This window comes from Sciurus carolinensis, chromosome 3 (assembly GCF_902686445.1).
Source record: "Sciurus carolinensis chromosome 3, mSciCar1.2, whole genome shotgun sequence".
In the NCBI taxonomy this organism is placed as follows: domain Eukaryota; kingdom Metazoa; phylum Chordata; class Mammalia; order Rodentia; family Sciuridae; genus Sciurus; species Sciurus carolinensis.
The window spans coordinates 85,056,755-85,080,914 of NC_062215.1; the positions used below are offsets into that span (position 1 = coordinate 85,056,755).

Below are 24,160 nucleotides of genomic sequence, written 5' to 3' on the forward strand. Positions count from 1 at the left end.
TTCTCTTCCCTCTGCCTCTCGGGGGAAGCTCTCAGGCTGGGATGCAGATCATTTATTTCTCCATCCTGCCAGCAGAGCGGGTCTGGAAATGGGCATAAATGACTTTCTTGTAATTCTTCTGCAGAGATCGTTCCATATCTGCCTCAGGCCCCTTCTCTCCCTTTGCCCCCCTCTTCCTTTCATTTTTAGTTGGTTAACCCCTCCGGGAGACTAGAACGTTTTGACCATTACTCGCTTGTCTGCAGACTCTGATCTTAAAATTGGCTGAATTACTATCATGGGAGCAAAAGGGTCAGTTTATTTATTCCTTCGGGGAATCCACCCGTGGAGCGCATGTTAGGATTGAAATAACTGAGTGGGTCAGAGGACCCTGAACAAGTTCTTTTCAGCTTTCAGAGTGTGCAGTTGTGATAGGAATTTTATTCAGAAATGAAACAGAGGGATTTTTAAAAGTCTGAAAGACAAGGACACTTTACATAATTTTCATTAAAGGTAACAAAATTCAAACATAACAAATTGCACAAATTAACAAAATAACACTGATCATACAATATTCTTTAAAGAAACAAATGTGCTAAAGTAACCATATAGATCCTAAAATATTTCTATTATCCTAGTTTACAAGCTCCTGTACAAAAGCCATTATAAATAGTTCACATCTAGAAAAAATACACATAACCTTTAAAATAGAATTTATCCTTACATATAAACAGTCTTTGTAGAAAAAAAAAGAATATTAAAAGTAAGAAATTTTTATAGCACCAACCACTTTATGCTTTAAAAAGTGAACATGGCGAATAGGAATTTAATTTCATTTCTAGAGTACTCAGATTTTAATAAAAAGAGCAAGAAAATAAAATCAACAATACTACTCAGAATCATAGAGAAGCACTGAGTAGAAGAGGTTGTAAGGGAATGGTCGGAGGGGAAACCTGCTATTGGAATTAGGGTTAGGTTGCTACTGGATTCAGCATTACACTTCCAATCTGTGTTCACACTATTTTTCAGGAAAGGCAGAATTACACTTATTCCTACAACGTGAGTCTCTCTGGCAATACTTTGGAAATGATGGTAGAATTAAAATTTCTATCAAAATGATATCATGAGATAGAGATTACCATGATCCTTCTGGTTTTTCCAAAGGCCCTGTTTTAGGTTTATGGAGTGTACCCACAAATAATTTGAGGACTAGAACAATGAACTTCACAAAATCTTCAGTCGGAATTTAAAAAAAATATATATTATCATGAACTTCTAAGACTTAGTACATCAATTCAAGAGCATGGCACTGATTCCATTTATTGCTATCATTTTTTTTCTCCTACAAATATAATTTCTCTTCCAAAAATTTACAACTTCTGTACAACTATTTGAAAAAAAAGTGCAAAATTAAGAATTCTGTATCGTGTTTACTTTTAATTCTCTTGAAACACAATAAATGGAGTTGTTCTTTATTGCCCTGCCAGAGAAATAAGCTCTGCTGGGTTGTCTGCTGTGAATGTGACAAGGTAGACTCTGGAGTTGCAATAGTTTATGGTTATCATCTCTGTATCTCCCACCCCCACCCTGTTTCCTTAAGTGCACTATTCCCAGCTGTCACTAAAGGGGGAAAATGCTTTATACATCATTTGAACCTTGACTTGCACAAGAAGAGAAGCTATCATATAAAGAATCACTCAAAGATTCCAAATTGTCTACCCCAGGCCTATCTGAGCTACTTAAAGATACCTCTTCATTTTTTTCTTTTTCTTCTTTTTGTCCTTCAACCTTGTTCAGAGAGTTCTCTTTTTCTAATAAAATCATGGTATTGCTGTTAAATTTATTGAATGACTCCAGGGAAATTTTAGATAATCTATTCTCAGAATCTTCTTTTGTTTCTTCAACTTCTTTCAATTTCTGCAATAAAAAGAGGAAAATATTAGAAACATATTTCTTTGGAAAATCAAGTTATCCTGTCCAATATTCAATTATTGGCTGCATAAAGTGCAGTTTAAAGGGATAGAGAGAGCCTACAAGTCTTTAACAATCTCCCAGCATAATTAAGTGTAATAATAAAGCTAATTTTAGGGATAAATCAAGACTTTAATCATTTTACTGAGATAAATAGGTCCCAATTTGCAAACCACTTAAATGTCACTTAATTTCATTTTAAATGGATCCATTTGAAATTTGTTCAGGTAAAGTGCCTTATTTTTCTTAATCAAAGTTTCACACTCCTCTATTTTCTTGCTAAGTGTTAGTTGTACTTTTTCTGAATATGATAGGGATTGAGTTTCAGCCAGAAGTTACAGTAATTTGCAAAAAAAAAAAAAAAGCATAAATCCCTTTAATTGTCATAAAATTTAAGTACATATTAACTTGTCAGAAGTATTGTTCTGTTTGCCATTTGTCCCCTTATGGGATTAAAGATATGAGGAAGAGATCTCCAGGTCTTTGGTTATACATTGCAGAAGACCCAAGGGTGTAAAATGCAGAGTAACAAGTCTGTGGTTTAGTAACCCTCCCATCCAGAAGATCCTAGCAATACCAATTTATACTGGGCTATTGATAGGATGTTATTAATGCCCTCTAGGACTTTATAAAACACTGCAGTCACACTCAGTAATCATGGAGGTAAGCCCTATAAACATGAGGATGTTCAGTTGCTCAAGTGGCTGCTAAGATCAAAGGAAGCACAGAAGCAAAAATTAATAAGAATGGAGGTCTTAACACCTCTAAAACATTTCTCATCTTATTTTCCTCTCTCAGGCAAAAATTCCATCAAACATAAGGAAGAAGCAGGGAAGGGGCTTAGAGATGACAACAGCTATCATTTATTAAGTATCCCCTAGGTAAAAGATAAAAGGTTTTCTCTATCAGCCTTTTCACAAACCTACAAGTTAAACATCTCATTTTACTTAAATTTTTGATCCATGTATTTAATTTTAAGTTTTATTTTACTTTTAATTGGCACATAATAATGATAATATGTATAGGTTGCATATATGTGATATATATGTATATATACACACACACACATATATGTAGGATGTATAATGATCAAATCAGTCTGTTTAGCATATTCATCATGTCAAACACAAATCATTTCTTTGAGGTTAAAGCATTCAATCCTCTCCTCTAATTGTTTGGAAAACACAAGGTTGTTAACTATTTTCACTCTGTGCACTTGAATAGCAGAACTTATTCCTTCTAATTATAACCCTATACCTCTTGGACAATTTTGAAGATGAGTAAAACAAGGCTCAAAGTGAAAGAGTTACTTGCTCAAGGTTGCCCAACAAGTGACAGAGAACAGAATTTGAATTTGAATTTGGTTACCTTACTTACTCTTTTTCTTTCCACTATACCATAGCATTATGAAAGGACAAACTATTGGGCTTGTGTAGCCCCAGTTTTCATTTTTGTTACTCAGATCTTTTAATAACTTGTGGGACCATCTCTGACATAGGCAGTTCTGCTTCTCACTATACCCTATGCCATATATGGTTATATTGGATTTACAAAGATGCAATGAAGAAATTGAGTTTTGATGGGGGCAAATAGAGTCAAAGCCTATGAAATCTCACATACTAAATATTTAACAGAAAGAAAAAAAGTGAGATGGAAGTAGATGGTTTTGGTGTCCCGAAAGCAGGTTCAGGCAGAGCTTCTCTACTATGGGAAATGGTGTAATTCTATTGGAATATTTGAAAACCATCCTGGAACTACAGCTTATTTCATTATACTATTATCAGGCAGGAGTATTACTCATGGAGCTAATTTTCAACCTCAAATGGCTACCTTGAAACCATAGGAGGGCTGAGCAACAGATTCCTAGCTGATTACAGAAAAGTGATTCCATAATGAGAAATAACTCCATACAAGAGCCCCTTTTTGTGCAGTGTGATTTTTTTAGAGCATTTTTTGCAAAGAATTATACAACACAATTTTAAAAATACATGGAAATTAGAAAATGCTTTGGAGAGAGTAAATGCTTACCTACCTTTTCCAAAGTGTAAATGTGCATATACATTTATGTAAATAAGGAACATTCAATGAAATTTTCTCCCTACCCAATGTCTTAATCCTTTTCCTTGTTCAAGAACCACAATCATTTTTCTTGGCTTTTTCTGGTCCATTGGCATCTCAAATTCATTAAACAAATGCTAGAGAAGTTACCACAAGGCAGATGGAAGGTTTTAGTGCTGAGGATACACAGCTGAATGAAATTGTGTCCTAGAGGGAATAGTTAAGGCCCTGTAGGCAGACAGACCTGAGTTCCAGTGTGTGCTTGGTCTTTTCAGTCCCTGTTTGAGTGCCTGCATGCATCTTTCTTTAAGTGTAAATGGTGATAAGATACACCTGTATTTCAGTAGTAAGAAGTCTTTGAGAAATCTAAGACCCTGACAAAGAAGTTGCTCCATAACTGTAAGAAAGGATTCTTACTTTAAACAGTGGTTCTCTGTGTGGTTCTCAGATTAGCAGCAGAAGCAGCATCCCAGGAACTTGTTAAAAATGGAGGTTTTTGGTCCCCACCCAGATCTACTGCATCTGAAACTCCCAGACCCTGCAAACTGTTTTTAACAAGCTCGCAAAGTGATACTGGTACATACCTTAGGACTTCTTTCATGAAATCCCCCCACAACCCCCCCTTTTTTTGTCTACCTTCCACATGAAAGAAAAAACACACAACCCTTGACTTTCTGAGTCTAGCTTATTTTGCTTTACATAATGCTCTTAATTTCCATTTGCTTTCCATTATGCTCTTAATTTCTGTCCATTTTCCTGAAAATAATATAATTTTTTATTTATGGCCACATAAAATTTTGTTATGTAGATACATAAAAAAATTCCCTGATTTTTAACTATCTGTTCATATTAAAACAAAACAGCAAAAAACGTAGTATGGTTGGGCACATGACTTAGGCCTATAATCTGGGAGGCTGAGGCAGGAGGATCACAAGTTCGAGATCAGTCTCAGCAAATTAGTGAGGCCTAAGCAAATTAGTAAGACCCTATCTCAAAATAAAAAATTCAAAGGACTGGGATGTATCTCTGTAGTAAGGTATGTCTTGGCTCAATCTCTAGTACCCCTGGAAAAAACAAAAAACCCAGTATGCATGTGAAATTGTGATCTTTAAATTGTTTCTGTACTGAGGAATTTTTAAAAAATAATATCCTATTTCCCACCCCTACCCTTGCTTTGTTCATAAAGGCCTAGCTAGTCCAATGTTAATTTGTCAGTAGCTTTTCAATGGAAACTTCCTTTAGCATCAGAAGTCTCCAGTGCTAGCTTAGGCTTCTCCAGTGATCCTGCCAGCAAAGAGTAATACCACTAAAGCTCCTTATTTCTCTGCCTCCGTGTAGAAGCAGATTGAACCAGCCTCAACATTGTCTTGTCAGATGTCAAGTATTTTTAAACTTCTGAAGTCACTTTATATTTAAATTTAAATGTTAACAGGGATTACAGGGGCTGAGAGATGGCTAAAAGGGAGAGCACTTGCCTAGTGTGCAGTAGGTCCTGGGTTCAATCTCCAGCATAGCAAAAGGTTAAATAAATAAATAAATAAATAAATAAATAAATAAATAAATAAATAAATATAAAGAGGGATTGAGGTCAAACAGTACTACCTTTATGATTTCTCTGGTAAATGGTAACAAAGTAGCACACTTCAGTTTGCAGCAACTACATAAGAAGGTGTTTTTGGCAACTAATCTTGGTAATGTTACCATTTAATTGAATAGATTTGAATACAGACACTTTGCTAAGCACATTTGCAGGGATGATCCCTTTTCATTCTCACATCATTTCTATGGGCGGGGGTGGGTGCCATCAGCATTTCCATTTGATGCTGAGGCTTGAGAGAGTTAAGTAACTTGCTTAAGGTCTTGTGGCAGTACCTAGTGGAGTTTGGACTTGGATCCAGACAGTCTGCTGGCTGAGCCCAACCTCTTAACCTTTATCTTGGAAAAGTACCTAATGAATATATCAATAGTATCTCTAAGGGGAGCATCTAAAATAAGAATTACAGAACAACAATAATAAGAAAACCAATGAAGATTAGTGTTTGACAAGCACTATGTGGGCTCCATAAAACAGTACCCTCTTATTCACATATTGTACTTCATCAGAATCACAATAAAATTAATGTACTACATTTGTCACCTATAGGTGGCAACAGTTGTATGAATGACTTTTGGATAGGAATTTTTTTTTTTTTTTTTTTTTTTTTTGCACTTTGGTACAAAAACAGGGCTAAACAGGCAAGATAAGAATATATTTTCAAGAATAAAATAAATAGTCTTGCATATTCTTACAATATTTTCCTGTCTTTAGTATAACTATGAAATTATTAGTGATAATTTAAGCAAGAGATAGTGACATTTCTCCAGAAATCTCTTGAGAATTATACTTTTACTAATTTAATTCCTTATTGTGAAACATTCAATCCGATTTACTCTGTGATCAGCTTTGTGCAAATAATCTTGTGGATTTGATTCTCAGAGAAGGTTTCATGGAAGAGGGTGATCTTGTAAAGTTTTTGAAGGCTATATGGCATTAAGATATACAGTAAGGAAGAGGGAGGGCACTCCAAGAAATTGTTATCTAATGTGCTCCTATTGCCTCTGTATGCAACTCTGCAGTCTACTTCAGTATCAGTGTACAGCAAGACAGCCTATCTTTTACCCTTTCAGATTCTGTAATGGACAAACTTACTATAAAGACATAAATAAAGAGACATGCCCACTGTAAGAGACTGACAGACTCAGAGAAGTATCAGCCCAGTATGTGGGTGATAAATACCTTTTATTTCCCAACCACTTTCCCATCTATGATCTCACTATGCTCTTACATCAGTCTGGATGGTGAAGGAGGCCGGAATCAGCTATACTTTAACATAGGATATTTATGGAATCTGATTCACACAAATTCAAGTTCACATGAAATAAGACCTGGAAACTTAGTTACCTGACTTTTTGCATAGGAATGGATACCATATTTTTTCCCAGCCAACAATAATCATGGAACAGAGATTCTACCTTGAGCAATATGCTAACAGCAGGAACAGTCTATTAGGTGGGGCTAAGAGCCTTGCCATATGGAAGATGTAGAGAATATATAAGATGATGACAAACTCAATCAATAAACTGGCTTCACACACACACACACACACACACACACACACACACACACACATTCATAATGATGGTGTCAGCTTCAAAGAGATACATGTATGCAGTCAGAAATCCCTGTTCCCATAAGGGAGAAATGAAAGCAAATTTATGAAATAGTTCAATCAATTATGAAGGCTACTCTTCATTATTTCAAATAACTTTCCATTTGTTGATTATATCATGAAAATACTGGTTAGTATTTCTACCATTAAATGTCAGGAAGAGATTCAAATCTAGGAAAGTTCAAATCCACCATCATCTTTCAGTTGGGCACTAACACAATGACTATATTTCTTGGTCCAAACAAATGCAAACAGGATCTTAACATGATTTCTTAATTTTCTATTGCTATGAAGATTTAATGTCAATCATTTTCAGAAAGCATGATAGGAAAGAGTCATATTTTGAAGTACTGGGGTGAATGTAGTGCATGAATTATCTCATTTAATCCTTATAGCAGCATGAGACAGTGCTATGTCATCGCCATTAGACAAATGGGAAAATATCGATAGAGAATTCTAAACACTGTCCATATACACACAGCTAATATGTTAAGGAGTCAGGATTTGAGCAGAAGCATCCTGACCACAGAACTTGGGATCTTAATCATTATAGATTATAACAGGTATTTGGAAACTAGTGTGCAATTCCCAGCACTGTGCTAATTAGCTGTGTAACCCTTCTGACTCTTGGTTTCTTTACATTAAAGGTTCTTTTTTCTTTTTCTTTTCTTTTCTTTTTTTTTTTTTTTTCTGAATCTTCCCACTCTGTAAAGCTCTGTGACTCTAAAATATTCTTAATTGGGTGTCCTCTGTGCATCTATTATTGGAATTTGAGGTGGCACAATAATAAACCCTAACATCCCTTTTCCCCACCTTAGATCTCAGTGATTTGAAAACTAAATGAGAAACATTGACAGGAGGCTAAAATACCAGCTTTATTACTGAGAAATATTCAACTGAAGGAAAAAGTTTCTATCTGCAAAGAAGTGGGTTTCCTAACACTGGTGGCAAGAAATAGACAAACTTAGCAGCTAGCAGCCCTGAGCTAGAGAATAAGGGTATAAAATCTACAGCACAAAGGAGCAGAAACAGAATGTGTGCTTCTGAGAGTTATCCATGATTCTCATGGCTGGGAAGATTCAGAGGTGGGTTTGCATCGCCGGTTCCCTTCCTAAACTTGTTAATTAAACTTGTAAATCTCCCCAGCCCCCAAGCTAAGAAGAGTGAATGGAGGGACCCAGACATACCAAGTTTGGTGTGTTATCCCAGGGAGCTACCACATTGTCACCACATTGTCCCCTACCACCACCCAACATCTCTCATTAGGTACACTGTGCATTTTAATCAAATAGTCATATATACATTAGGACCAAGAAGATGTAGGAAAATTTGGATACTGTAGTGATTATGATTGAGCAGAGAAGCTGCTCCATGGACAATAAACATAGGAGGGAGATGATTCAACAGATGTGGAAGACAGAGAGCTTCCTTTTGGAAGCAGATTCACCAGAGGAGACTGTCTAATCTAGGGCTTTGAGTCGAAGTTGAAGGAATGATTTACTCCAGCACTTTTCTCATGAGCAAATCTTGGGCATTAGGAAGATAGATTTGGGACAGAGTTTTGTGTTTTGCTTTTGCTGTGGGGATATGGAGGAAGTGTTTTAATCTAGGGTCTTTTAGTCAAAAATTATGCACAGCTCAAAGTGTACATTAAGTGACATTTGCTGGGGGCAGGCCAACCCCAAGGGGAAAAGATGCTGCTGAAATCATTTCTCTTTTCTCAGAGGCACTAGTTAATCTCTTCCCTAATGCCACTTCTTACTGCACTCCTGGCAGAGCTACTTTCTGGATGAGACATGAAAATAGAATGACCTTTGGTGAGCACTGGGGAGCCTTCTACACTTTTCTCAAGGGTTGTGGTGTTAACCCTGTTAACCTGGTCAAATTCCAACTTGATAATTACTTTCTCTTGGTGTTCAGTTCCTCCTATTACCTCAACTGGACACATTACTCTTCACTTGCCCTTCTGAAAAATTAATGTGATGCACTGTAATAGAGAACAAGTCTTTCCTCCCACTTGCATGCAGTGAGATGTGATTTGGCACGTGGGGGCACTCTGCTGCCTTACTGGGATCTTAGCGATTCTTTGGTATCTCCAGGACAAACTGGTTATAGTAGGTGAAAGTAATTTTCAGTTGAGATGTGCTTTTATGACTATATGAACTATACTGCTGTCCTTCACCATGATTAATGGCTTTCAATGACTTCTGTCAGAACCCCTGAACCCAGAGGGGAAAAATGAGTTTACTTTCTGAAAAAAAAAAAAAAAAAAAAAAAAATAGAAGAAAGAAAGAAAGCAGAAAGATCAGTAGGAACCTTAGGATTGCTAGAAAAAAGTACACCTTGTAGAAAGGAGAAAAATGTAACCAGATCAAACGGACCAAAGTAAAGAGAAGCCAGTTTATCAAAGAGATGAGAAATGTTTCCACTTGTGGAAAATGGGAGAGGATGTGGGGTCATGTCCCTCAGTGGGGAGAGAAAAAGGAAGCACAAAGAAAATCAGAAAATTTGCTTATGGCAGAGAGAGAGAGAGAGAGAGAGAGAGAGAGAGAGAGAGAGAGAGAGAGAGAGAGAAAGAAAGAGAGAGAGAGACATTTGAGAAGATAGGCATAAGATAAATTAAGGTAAAATTGTTATATGAACATAAAAGGACATTCGTAATTTCTGCAAATTCTGACATGACTGCTATCTCTTGAAATGCCCATTTTAAAACTTGGATTTCTTTTTTTCAGACTTTTAGATTTTTTTTAGATTTATGGACAGATCCATAAATCTAATTTAAAATATAGGTCTATCACCTTAGCAATGCAACAGATTTGATGATAATTGGCCAATTTTATGGTGACCTGGAATTGGGCAAACAAGCCAGCTCACTATATCAGCTTGTGTAAATGGCTTAACAAAGGGGAAGCTACTCTGTGTTGTCAGATTCCTTTTTATTTTTCTATTACAGTAATAATAACTGAAAATTTGTTTAGGAATGAAAATTGAGCAAGTCCTGAACTGGGTACTTTTAAATTTTTTAATGATTCCACCTGAAGAGAATGAGGACATCAAGCTTTCTGTCTTCAATTTAAAGGCACCATTATGAATAAAAATAAATAAATATGCTTCTTGTCTGACTTCAAAGATTGATTAAACGTTTTTTACCCTTGATTATTCTTTCCATCATTTTATGTCTTTAATATGACATTTCTCTGTGCATCAAACTGGGCCATGCTTCCTTAGCTTTTAACATAAAAAGTCCACAAACTTTGTTAGAGAAAAATACAGCAAGGGAACATATGTGTATTCTAATACCATATAACTGTATTTTCATTTTGTGCAGATAAATATTTGACTATTCTTACAAGAAAAGAAAATAACACTTTTTCTTGAATCAGAGAATGTAAAAAAAAGTTACACTATTTTTTTTTTTGATGGCAGTTCGTCCAGAGGAAAATCTCCAATATCATCTAAACAGTGGACATCAAAAAATTACATCTCAAAGTACTATGTTTGTTTTATGGGGCATGCTGAGTGCCAAAGCAAGGCAATACATTCTATGCTATTCATTCACCAGTAAATAACTGGAAAACTGGGAGTTATTTCCAAAAGAATTTGGTAGACCACCTAGGAGCCATATTATATCACAGCACCCAATCTATTAGGGATTTTACAACAGTTATGGAATTGAATGGGACTGTGAACTAAGTAAGGTTCATCCAGGTACACAATGACTTCAGTGGATGTTCAAGATGTTGGCTTTCCTCTTTCATGAACTGTCCTTCTCCTACTGCAATTCATGTACTGCAATTCAGTTCAAGAGCTGTTTTTCCTCTGGATAAAATTCTTTGATGAATTATATTCTGAGAGCAGGGGCGGCTCAGAATTGACACCAACTTATTGATCCTTGATCCAAACAGAAGATTCCTTGGAGGGAATTGTTCTAAAGACTCAGAAACATTAAATTTAGAATTGCTGCATTCTAGTTTATGCACTAATTTTAAGATGCCCTTGTCATTACCCAGAATGGTACTAGGACTGATAGATGAAGAGACATGGTAGTTGGGAGAGTGCCAATGGGATATGCCTCCATTCTGGATTCCATCCCTTGCTCTACCACAATATGACAGTGGCAATCACCATTTCAACTCTGGATCAGAATTTTAATGACTATCAAGTTAGAGATTATAAGGCAAAGTTATTACATGAAATGTACAAGGATTCTTCAATTTTAATTGCACATAAAACAATCACAAGGTGTGCCCTGAAAATTACCTTAGTGAGTTACAAGAATAGTCTATGTAGTCAGCTATTTGGTCTGATATTGGGCAACACAAATATCCCATCAAACACAAAGTTATGTGTCCATCTCCAATCCTATTTTCAAAATAATTCCTGAAACTTGCTCAAGCTTCTTTGGATCTTTACTCTGTAATATTCAGGTAGCTATTTTCCATAGGGTAACTACTATTTGTAACTTGATTTTCTAAACCTTTCTAGGCCTAGTTACTTCCTAATTTTAACATGTAAAAATTGGAATTTCTTCTCTTTTTTCTAATTTCCTAATATTGTCAATATTAACCAGATATTATAGCTTCATCCTTTTTAGTTATGCACTGGCTCTGCTTCTATGATAATAGTTCATTCACAGGTACCTTTCTCTCTATGAATTTCTTACCCAAATGGTCAAGTTACTCATTTGGTGTTGAGTTCATATCTCCTGTACTGTACAGACTCTTTTTCTATCAATGCTCTTCTTCTCAACTAAATTCAACTTTCCTGAAGCCATGCTCTGGATTTTATTCTGCTGTCTTCCTCTGATACTGTGTCTTGAACATCTTAGAAGCTCAAAAATGCCAGCTAGACCTGTTTTCACATCATTTTCCTTCTAGAATTCATACACTTGGCCATGTGTTCTTCAATATCTGTCCATGATGACAGGACACAGTAAGATTCAGACTTTCACCTGATATTTGATAATGGCTGCTTTCCTGACCCTGGACACACTAGCAGTGGCAGGTCTCTTGGATTAGCCTCAAGAACCAGGAAGTCTCTTAATGTATATCGTACTGGAAAGATGTGAACCCATATGGTGCTTGGGTTGGGTCCTTGGTCCTTGGTTTGGGCAGTTCTTCTCTAGGACATCTGGGGCCTTCCCCTGTCCCTCCAGGTGGGCTCAACCAGCACTTGGGTGAGGCCCTAGCTATAATCACTTTCTGGAAATCTAGGAGTGATAGCTAATATAACAAGCTCCTCAGGGGCAAAATATTACTGAAAAGAGAAAAAACATGTTAATGCACACATTGGATAGGCCCTTTCTCTGAATACTTCCTGAAGCCAGCAAAAATTGTCTCATCTGCCCTCAGTCAGTCTAGGCAATTTGCTTAAGTCAGGATCCTATCTATCCCCTTCAGGCAGGGGAAACTTGGTGACGTGTCTTAGTGTTTCTAAGTGAGATTATAAACATCACACTGATGACATTCTTAGAGGCAGCAACAAGATTGACTATTCAAGTGATAAAACTACAAATAATATTGGGTGTATCAAATCAAGAAATTAAACTGTAAGAAGATTAAATTATGGTTGCCTGAATTCAAAATTCTAGTACCAGCTAGCATGCAGATGCTTTTTAGTCTCTCTGCCAGCTGAAATACAATAGTATCTTATCTGTGATAGATAAGTTCCAAGGCCCCTAGCAGATGCCTAAAACAACAGATTGACTGAATTCTATATATACTGTAATTTTCCTATACATTCACCTGTGATAAAATTTAATTTATAAATTAGGTACAGTAAGAAGTTAACAATACCAAAACAGAACAATTATCATAAAATACTGTAACAAAAATTATGTGAATGTGTTATCTCTCTCAAAATATCTTACTGCACTGTCCTCAATGCAGTAAGATGAGACAATACCTTTCAGATGAGATGAAGTAAAGCAAATGGTGTAGGTATTGTGACCTAGAGTGAGGCTACACTTCAATTAATTGAGCACAAGCACTTCAATAACATGATCGACAATCTGACAGCTTAGATGGCTAAGTGACTTATAGGTGGGTAGTCTATACAGTGTGAGTACACTGGACCAAGAGATAATTCACATCATAGGCAGAACAGAGTAAGACAGCAAGAGATTTCATCACACTTCTCAGAATAGTGTGCAATGTAAAACTTATGAATTGCTTAATTCTGGAATTTTCCATCTAATAGTTTTGGACTGTGATTGGCCATGAGTAACTGAAACTATGGAAAGCAAAACTGTGGGAAAGAGCAAATTGGTGTATATTCATTCAGCAAACTGAGGATTACATTATCAAGGGTAATCTCTTCGTGAACCATTTCAGTTGGCTTACTGCCAGTTTATGAGGTTTAAGTCAGCTACCTGCAACCATAAAAATAAACTATTCTTTGTCTCACATGCACAGAACAATTTAATTTTTAAATTAATGTAAAAGTGAAAGGCGCCTTGCTCCCAGTGAAGTATGTCTGCCCCACATGGCTGTGTAAACACAACTCGATTGCTGGGAGAATTAAATATGGATCAACAAAATCAATAGTTAATTGTGTAACCCAGGGTCTTTCATTTCAGATCTAATCTGTAAAGAAGGTCCAGGGGATGTTTGCTTTTGATTTTCTTAAAATATTATTTAAAACCCTTCTGTCAGGCAACAGAGTTCACAGGGTCTTTACATTATTTCCATAAGTTATTTGGCATGTAAGTAGTCAAGGTCATATTGATCACCCAGCCTCTCCAGTTTCCATTTTAAAATTCTATACCTTCCTCAGGCAAACTGCTTCAGAGTGTCGAGCTTACATTTAGACCAAACAAACTTTATTGCAAAAATAATCCAACACAATAAGTATTTTGGTACCAGGTGTGATATACTGGTTATATTATAAATGGCATTTTGGTCATATATCATGATGATGTGCATGGTACCTCCCAGTCTGTCTGAATTAGTAAAATACATATGCTGTGAAGATGCATGATATTTTGTGACACAAGCAGCACTGTGTGGTCAGGCTGTCACTACAGATGGATAAATATGCTATCCCTTCTGATATTCCAAAGGGACCAAAGGGAGGGGCTGCTGCTTGAACGGAACCTAAAAATAATAATAATAATTCTCCCAATCTCATTAGGACACATGGATGAGGAAGGAGGGCAGGCAGGTCTCCTCTTGCAAAGGGAGATGCACAATACCATCCAGAGGACCATGGGGTAGCTGATGGAGAACCTTGACCCTTGTTATATTACAGAGGAGCTAAAAATGTAATGTTTGAACTTCTTTTCCCTTTAAAGTGTAACCTTTCATACAATAAGTTAAGCCGTGCTCTCTCTTACATATTGTTAGAAGCCTTCATCCATTTTGGGGCTGAAAGCAAAATAATTCTTGAAATAATGAATCATTTTTCTCTTGCCAGCTTGTCCAGAAATCCTATGATTATTTTGCTGTAGCAGACAATGACCTTCTCAAAGGAGGCCTATCAAATGCTCAAGATAAATAATGGGAAGGTCTCTTTTTCTTGCCTTAAGCAAAAAATTGCACAGAGGGGAAATGTTTGCAAAAGCATCAATACATTCATCTCGGGATGGGCAGCAGCATGCTCCAAGTGAAACAGAGCAGCTTGTGTGCTTGTGAGTGACCGGTGGTCCCATTCACCAGGACTCTGGTGCAGTGTCCTTGGAGGGACCTTGGGACAGTCACCTAAGGCCTTCACCCAGCATTATGGGAAAGTGATGCTTCTATGGTGGCAGGCAGAACATGTTTTCAACCTCTTGACTAGAGAAAATTAAAGGAAAGGAAGCTCTGGTTAAGGACATTTCTCAACAACCTAGAAAAATAGGATTCTGACTTACAGGGTTCGAAGCTAAAATGGATGGTAATGGATCCTCTTTTTTCCCTGAAATTTTTCCTCCTCACCAAGTAGCACAAAGGGAGAGAAAGGATCAACTTTCCCATGGAAGCAAGGTTAAGCAAAGAAGATAGATACTATTGTTAAAATAGCAACTTTCCCATAATTTAAGTGCTTTGGGGTTACATGGGAGAATGGAGCTGATTTCTCAGGGTAAGTCATCTGTCCATACTTTTATGGTTTTGACACTTAAGTCTTATACTGTCTGTGAGCAGCTAAAGACTTAGATCCTAATCATAGGAGAATGTACAAGATCCTTCCCAGCAATGAAACAGAAAGACGGTTTAAAGATAGAGGAAAGGGATATGGAAAGGGATAGAGGAGTGGGAGGGGAGAAAGAAAATTCTCTATTCCCCAGCAAACTCAGGAATTAATAGACTCAACCAAAGGGTTTCAATGGCAGCACTGGGCAAGGGTAAAAGCAATCTCAAAACAGACATTATTACCTCATAAATATATGTGACTGCGTGACTGGTGTGATCCTACAATGCGTACAATAAGAAAAACAAGAAATTATACTCCATTTATGTATGATTTATCAAAATGCATCAATGCATTCTGTCATATATAATTAATTAGAACAAATAAAAAAAATTTTAAAAGTAATCAGGATACAAATGATCCAGATAGTTGCAGATAAAATTGAAACTTCTCAGAAACATCTTGACAATAGCCAGTATAATGCAGATGGATATCAAGCACATTATTTACTTAGCCCCCTGAGATGGCAACAGGCTGGATTTTTAGCCCAGAAAGGCATTTAGTGTCCCTGTGCCCTGGTTCCTACACTTTTCTCTCTCTAAAATGTCCTCCCCATCTTTTGGGATGATTGGCCCCCCCTTTCTCTCTTGAGACTCAGTTGGAAGGAAATCTCTGAATCATTTTCTGGCCAGGAGCCATGGCCACTGTCCTGTTCTTCCTTCATAACTATGGCACCAATGGCCTTTATCATGTGCATCATGTGCCACGGCCCAGTCTCACACATAGGGACTATGAGCCTATTTATCTGTATCCCCTGTGCCCAGGATATGTCTGGCACGTGGCAGAGGGGGGGGTGGTCAATAAATACTAGTGGAATAGGAAGGATAGTAATTATATTTATTCACTGGTTATCTTTTTTCCTATAAATTTATCTTAAACCTCTATAACATCTTTTTAAAGCCTCTGAAAGTGAATGAGTTCCAAGGACAGATGCTGCACTCTCTGGTGGAAAATCTTCATTTATTTCCAGAGGGGCAGTTAGTGTCTAATCACCTGGAGGACATTTAAGTTTCCTGTGTTTAGAAATTGGAGACCACATCTTCCTTGGTGAAAAAATGGGAAAACACAATTTGATTTTCAAGAAAAATTTGATAAGTATGCTACCTTCAAGGGGCATTTCAGCTGCCATAAAACTTGCTCCTTGAAATAATCCGAAAGCTACAGCAAGATAGGCATTAAGACAAAATAACTGGGGATTTAGCAATGGGAAGAGGAACTGTGGCAGTGGGGTCTTTAAAAAAAATCCAAGTAGCATTATATGAAGGAAAAACACAGAAACAAAATATCCTTACTATGAATAAAATGAAATGGGGAACTGCCCTGGAATGAAGATTTGAAAATACCGGGGTGATTTTGAAGAATGCTGGATATCCTTGAAGCATATGAGAGATTTGGAAAGACCTGACGTGACTTCAGTGGGGTCCATGCCCAGGGTGGAGGACTGAGTGAAACCCTGGTCACCTGGGAGGTTCTATGACCTGGGCTATTTCCTCAGGTGCACAGAGAAATGCTACATGGCAGAAGCAGACTCACAGAACAGGTAGTAATTTTTCACACATTAGAACCGACACAGGATTGAGGGTGGAAGGGGGATAAATTGTCTTTTCTTCAGCTCTGTGAAAACCTAGAGTTTCATGTAGTTAAATATGAGTGGGCTGGTGTTTCTCATTGCTGGATTCAGTGCCTATGATTTCTTTGCCATGTATATCTACAGTTCTCTTAAGTGACTGGGAAAAATACTCTTCTTTAAATCAGTGTTAAAGAAGTTACTGACAAAATTCACCTTAAATATTCTTGTTGGGTGCTACTAGAAGACTACTTAAAACATGAAACTAATCCAAAGGATGCTCCCATTGGAAAGTGACTAGGATAAAGACAAAGTCTGAGGATGCCAAGCATGGACATGGACACACACACACACACACACACACTCACACACCCCTCTCTTGATGCTTTCAGAGGATAGCTACAGAAATTTCATTTTAAGCAAGGAAAAAAAATGATCACTTATCACAAGAATGTGTGAGTGCATTTTGGTCTGTTGGTCTGGGGCAATAAAGATCTCTTGCTGTGAGCCATCTTGAAAAAGATGTAGTGAAGGATTTTACACTTTATGTGGTCGGAATGTGATTAGTGATTAGTGCTGGTAGCTTCAGTCACTTGGGAACAGCAATCAAGGCTTTTCTCCTGCAACTATCAACCACTACAAAACACCATTGGCTCCCGTCCCACAACATGATGGGATATTAACTAAAAATCTAATTAATCTGTGAATAAATTATGGCCTAAGAAATATACCATTTTATAATCAATTTTAAGAGCATCCCTAACAGAAGATAAGATGAAGAAAAAGCTGTAAAATTATAAGAGGTTGGTACATTCTGTTCACTATGACTGATGATTTTAAGGGGGATAATTTTACAATCCATCAAATTTTTGTCATTTCAAAAATCATGCCTCCCAATGGATGCTGTAAATTAATTTTAGAATTTACATATTTATTAAAAATCGTATTGAAAACAGCAGGAAGTGAGCCCTATTTGAATAATAAAATAACTTGTTATTCTACTGGAGATTAAAAAATAAGAAATATAAAATATTTTATTTTAAGGTAATAGCCACATAAATTGCTATCTGAATTAGTTAAACTAAAAATTAATATGCACCAGAGGCATCAACAGTGCATTAAAGTTAATCTCCCCAGTTCCCATTTTGGGGGGATGAAAGAATCCTCACAAGAGTAAAAACAAGGGAAAGACAAATGGGGAGATGAGGACGATGGTTCTTAGTTTGCCAGAGTGTGGATGTTTGCAGCAGGGAGCAATCACTTTAGGGGGAGACACAGACAGGAAAACCCATGATTTGGCACTTGAATGGAAAAGCATTTGACTTCGTCTTAAAGGCTTCTTTCCAAAGAGATCCTCAACTTTGCTCCTCAAAGCCTGTTTGGCTGATTTCCTCAGTGGAATAAAGCCTGGCCCAAGATATAGAACACCCCAGATTTATATTAGTCATGGTGCCAACACTGGGCCAAGCACCAGCCAGAGATGACTCCAGGGCACACAGAAATAACCAGAAGGACATGGGGTGATAATTACTGGGTGATGTCACACTACATTTAGGTGAACACAACTACACACTCTGACCTCATGATAGAGCTCAAAGATCTGGTCCTAAGATAGCAAGTGCTTGAATTCATCTACAGAAAAACAAAAAGGTCCACAGGAACAGAACTGGTGTGTCGCCACACCAGTAGAATGGAAATAATCTATTGTGTTGACACATGTCCTCATTAGTAGAATGGAAATAATCCACTGGGCTGAAGTGACACCAGAAGAGATTCTCTTCAAACTCCTGGGAGAGGAGAAGGAATGAAAATATACTTATTTTCCATGACTTTTAGTTTAATTGTTTGTTTTCTTTTCCCCACAGAGGAATCATGGTAGACTCCATTATTTTTAGGAAAACAGGAGACCCCTCAGGAAGCACTCTAGGTAAGGGCCTCGGCTCACACTGCCTCTGCTATGCAAAAGTCATTGCTTCTTTGTTGACCCAGCTAATACCTAGCACTTGTGTGGCAATTGCCCTCTCCCATGCCCATAGAAGGTGCTGGTTATCAATCTTTCTGAACATGGATACAGTCTTAGAATCCTTTTTAACACAGCAATTCAGATAACCCCTGCCTAAAGATCATCCTTGGCATTTGAGATGACAATTATCTGACATCCTTGCTTAGAATTTATGTGCATGTATACATATACAATAGGCCTATATCAGTTAATGTATAGTTACACATTCTCTTTGCTAACAGGGCAGGCATAACTCTTAGGCTATGCAGTTAATATTAGATATATATGTTAATGTCGGGACATGGAAACTTGAAGTCACCTTTGGTTCCTCTCTTTCTTGCACACCTCACATCCACTAGTCTTCTGGTAAATGCCTCTTTGTTCTTGGAGTCATTCTTCTCCTCTCCCTTGCTTTCCTTGGCATCAGAGGAGCTACATTTCCTAGGTTCCCTTTGCTTCTGGCTCCTGGTGAGGCTCAGCCAATAGGCAGCAATGAGAGAAGCCTGGACAGCAGGAAGAGGGGAGAACAGACATTTGTGCATTCTGTGATGCTCCTGGTGAAGCTGTTTCCCTTCTACTTTCTGTCCAGACAGATAACCCCTTCCACCCATGGTTTCAGCTCCCACTGAATGATCCAGCTTTGGGGCTTTAATGTCACTTTTGCCATTGTCACCCATCCTAGAGTGGCTAGGTTGTAGTTTCCCGCTTCTGTTAATCTCTGAATCAAGACTATCTGGTTTAGTGTCTCAGCTATTTCAATATTGGAGTGATTCCATGTATTAAATTCTCTCTATTAAAAAAGACCTAAAATCACTCCCATAGAATGCTAGACCCTGACCAATACAACCAACACATTCTCTCTGCTTTACTTTCAAAATATGACCTAAACCCAATCATTCTTCACCATTGGTTTTCTTCTCCTATCATTTCTTACCTGGGCGACCATCATGACACCCTAGCTTCACTTTCACTCTAGCTTCCTAATAGCCTATTCTCCATACAGAAGCTACCACATTCCTTAGAAACTGTTAATTGACTCATATCACTCCTTTGTTCAAATGCTCTGTCTCCTGGATTCTTCTCCATCTGTTTCCTTCCCCCTGTCACTCTGCTCCAGTCATAATGCTCCAGGGGTGCATCAAGGGTGTGTACTTGCTGTACTCTCTTCCTCCTCTTTCAAACAGTCACACTGCAATGTTTTACTTCATTGAAAACTCCATTCAAATGTGCCCTCTTCAGAGAGACATTCAGAGGCCCTTTCTCTGCAATAGTGCCCTAGTCATTTCCTAACTACTTGTTCTGCTTGATTTTCAAATATACTTCATTAATTGACATCATAGAGTCATTCCTCAGTATCCACAGGAATAGGTTCCATGACTGCCTTGTGGATACCAAAATCATGGATACTCAAGTCCCTTGTATAAAATAGTGCAGTATTTGCCCATAACTGATACATATCTCATGTACACTTTAAATAATTTCCAGATTATTTACAACAGTTCATACAAATGTGAATGCTATGTAAATAGTTATTACACTGTGTTTTTTGGGAATAATGCCAAAAAGTGGTCTCTACATATTCAATACAGACATAATTTTTTTTCAATTTTTGTACCATGGTTAGTTGAATCTCCAGATGTGGAACCCACAGATATAGAGGCTGATTATATTACATCTTGTTTATTATGTTTATATAAAATATAAAATCCATAAAGGCAAGGACTTGCTTTTCTAACTCACTCTATCCACAATGTCTATAATGATGCCTATTAAATAATAAGAAATGTCCAAATAGCCTTGAAACAGGAATAAAAAATGATAAACCTATATCACACTGTGAAAAATGAGGAATAGCAAGAAATAATTAGTTGTGTTAGAATAAGAACAAACAGTATAAGCACTTTCCTAATTAAACCAATAACATGTGTTTACACTGAAAACCCACTGGAAAGCAGGGTATTGCTTTGGCAGTTCTGTCACGAGCAAAGTTAACAAGGTGGACTGTCACCAGTAAGAAGGCACACACTTATTTCCCCTGTTTTTAATCATCCCTGACATCCCTTTTCAGGCACTGTTTCTTGGTACCTATGTTTAGTGTATTTGGAAGGAATGTAGAAATACTACTTTCAAATTTACAATGTGCCAAATTGGACTAAAGAGCTTGTAGACGAAGTCTTTGGTTTGCTTGTTTTTAATTATATATAAGCTAGAAAAATATGTTTCTGTGATGTCCAGGGTTATTGGCCTACCAACTACTTCTGGCCACAAATTACAGCTAGGAGTGGTCACTTGCCTAAGGCATATGATATTCACATCATGCCAAGAATTCAGTAGGCCAAAGCTACTTTCTTCCCGCTAAAGTCAAAAGTCGTATTAATTCCTCTATCTTCCCATCTTCTGCTTTTTGGCTTAGGGTAGTCTTGTGGGTCTTCTACAAAGATTTGTTGAAGTTCTTAGCCCCTGATACCTGTGAAGGTGATTCATTTGGAAACAGGCTCTTTGGAGAAGTAATTAAGATGCAAGTTAAGATGAAGCACACCAGAGTAGGTGTGTCCTCAATGCAATATAACTGATGTCACTGTAGAAAGAGGGCAAGAGACAGCCCAGGACACACAGAGGAAGATGACATGAAGAGACTCATATACCAGGGAGAATGCCTTGGTAAGACACAGACTCACAGAGGTGAGACAGGCAAGGGATGACAGACCAGAGACTGGAGTCAGCAGCGGCACGCCAAAGAACACCAAGGATTGCCAGCAACCACCAGAAGCTAGGAGAAGGAGCGCAGCTCTGCTAGCATCCTGCCCGCAGACATCCAGCCTCCAGAAATGTGAGAGGATACGTGCTAAACCTCTCTGGTTTGGCACTTCGGTACAGTAAGCACTAAGAATCTGGTACAGGTAATTGCTGGAATACCCCTTGTCATTAACAGAAGACACTTTAAGACATTAGAGTTACAGGCTTTGCAATTATGTACACATTTTTGTTTGTTTTTTTAGCCAATGGGAAGAAAACAAGGTTTTGGGTTTCCTTCCTTCCTTCCTTCCTTCCTTCCTTCCCTCCCTCCCTCCCTCCCTCCCTCTTTCCTTCCTTCCTTCCTTCCTTCCTTCCTTCCTTCCTTCCTTCCTTCCTTCCTTCCTTCCTCCTTCCCTCCCTCCTTCCCTTCCTTCCTTCTTTTTTTTTGGTCTTGTATTGAACTTAAAAATGGGATACTTGAAGATATAAATTTTTGTTAAACTCTGCCATTTGAAATTATGATTACATTAATTCTGTAAAATAAAAAAAATGCTTCATTTGAAAAGGAAAAGCAATCAGAAAGGAAATTAAGTTATATTTAGAGTCTCAGGAAACGGTGGAATGCAATGTTTCATGGGAAGTTGCTTTTGATGCATGTATTAGCCCACTGGCTGTGCTCATGTGCTGCTCTGTTCCCTCTGTTTGCTTTACTCCATGAGTGGTGGGAAGATTGTAATCAACATTTTCTTGCAAATGTTTCTTGGCCCACAACTCTTTAAAAATTTTAGTCTCCAGGTTTTCTTCTCTTTGAAAATAAATTCAAATTCAATTACTTAGTGAAATTGTGAAAATGCTGGAGTTAGACCCAGGATACTGCCAGTTGGAATTTCTCCCCACTATATGCTAGGGGAATACACCTGGTGGGCTGTGGCTATAAATGGCTAACATCCTTTTTCTTGCTTAGAGATGACATCTAAACAAGGGAGTGAGTTAGACTCAGTTAAATTCATGCCAGCTAGGGAGCCATCTGGCATACCAAACAGTGTAGTATCAACCCTTCATTTTAATGACTTCTTTAAAGTGAAGTAAATGTGAATGGTTCTTTATTATTGGGTGATGAAAATTAAATTGAGATGAAAATTTGGATGAAGGCAGAGTTCACTCATCATCCCCCCAGTCTCCATGATGATCCTTATCTTAGTCTGTTCTGGTTGCTTTAACAAAATATCATAAACTGTGTGGCTTATAAATAATATAAATTTATTTTTTACCATTCTGAATGTTGGGAAGTCTAAGGTCAAGGTACTTTTGATTTATATCCAGTAAGGGACCCCTTATTGGTTCATAGATGTCCACTTCCCACTATGTCTTCACATGGTGGAAGGAATGAATGACCTCTGAGGTTTTCTTTTGAAAGGGCACTAATCCCATTCATAAGGGCTCCACCATCAGAACCTAATCACTTCCTAAAGGCCCCATCTCCAAATTCCATCACCTGGGGATTAGGGTCCAACATATATATTCTAGGGGGACACAAACATTCAGTCTATAGGAAGCTGTTCTGATAAAGGCTGTTGACTCATAGCTGTCAAGTTCATGCTTATGTCTCTTCTTCAAGTAGAAAAAGGCATTAGTTATTTTCTTAGAAAAGAGCCCAATGCTTCAGAACAGTAGCATCTCTGCCCTGGAAGGTCTGTCGGTGGAGACACATGGTTCAACAATGGAAAGACAACTTGGGGAGGCTAGAAAAGTCAGAGCTCACAGTATCTTTATGGGAGAAGTGACCTTATGATACTAGAGCATCTTTTTATCCTTTACTAAATTCCTGGCCAAGGCTGCCACCTTGTGCTCCATAATCCCTAAATCAATGAAAGCTCATAAGAAATCCTCTGGATTTGCCTCTTTCAAGAAGAAATGTGCCAGTCTTAATTCTACTGGTTTCATACTATGACATTTGGGGCACAAAGGCAGGATTAAATTCAGAAAGTAAGACTTTAATATCTGGGGTCTTAAAATATGAACTTGTGCCTATACTTGAAACAGGAAACAAGGATACTTTCTGCCATTCCTGTCACCTCCACCTGGGTCATCATCATGCATATTTGCATTTCCAATTTGCCACTTTTAACCTTTCACATGCCACATGATTTTATATCTTCCCAGGTGAGCTATTATTTTTCACTTCTTTTAATTCTAAAAACCTTTAAAAGCATCTCATTTCAGAGGTGTATACCTTTCTTCCTAGCTTTGTTAAATTTGCTTTCCTATGGAAGATTAAATGTGTTTCAGAATATCACCTACACCAGCAGTTAACTTTCATTTGAGTATTTTGGCTTCAACCAACCCAAGGTAATAAATCCTGTGTTGTTTAAAAAAAAAAAAAAAAAAAACAACTCAGCACTCAGTGAAATTAATTTGCAACAAATGTGATGGTGCATACATTTATTTTAAAGTAGCAAATATTTGTTTACA

The 24,160-nt window shown here is 37.5% G+C and overlaps 1 protein-coding gene across 5 annotated transcripts in view; it reads right to left on the reverse strand.

Moving 5' to 3' along the window:
- Positions 1–419: 419 nt before the first annotated feature.
- Positions 420–24,160, reverse strand: part of Nckap5 (NCK associated protein 5) — an 863,608-nt gene continuing 839,867 nt past the window's right edge. For 4 of the 5 annotated variants that reach the window (XM_047544852.1, XM_047544850.1, XM_047544849.1 and 1 more), the window contains one exon: positions 420–1,896. In XM_047544852.1, the coding sequence (XP_047400808.1) occupies positions 1,618–1,896 (279 nt within the window). In that variant the 3' untranslated portion in view covers positions 420–1,617. Of the gene's footprint in view, positions 1,897–19,271; positions 19,456–24,160 lie in introns of all 5 variants that reach the window. The other variant, XM_047544851.1, reaches the window with a different exon arrangement.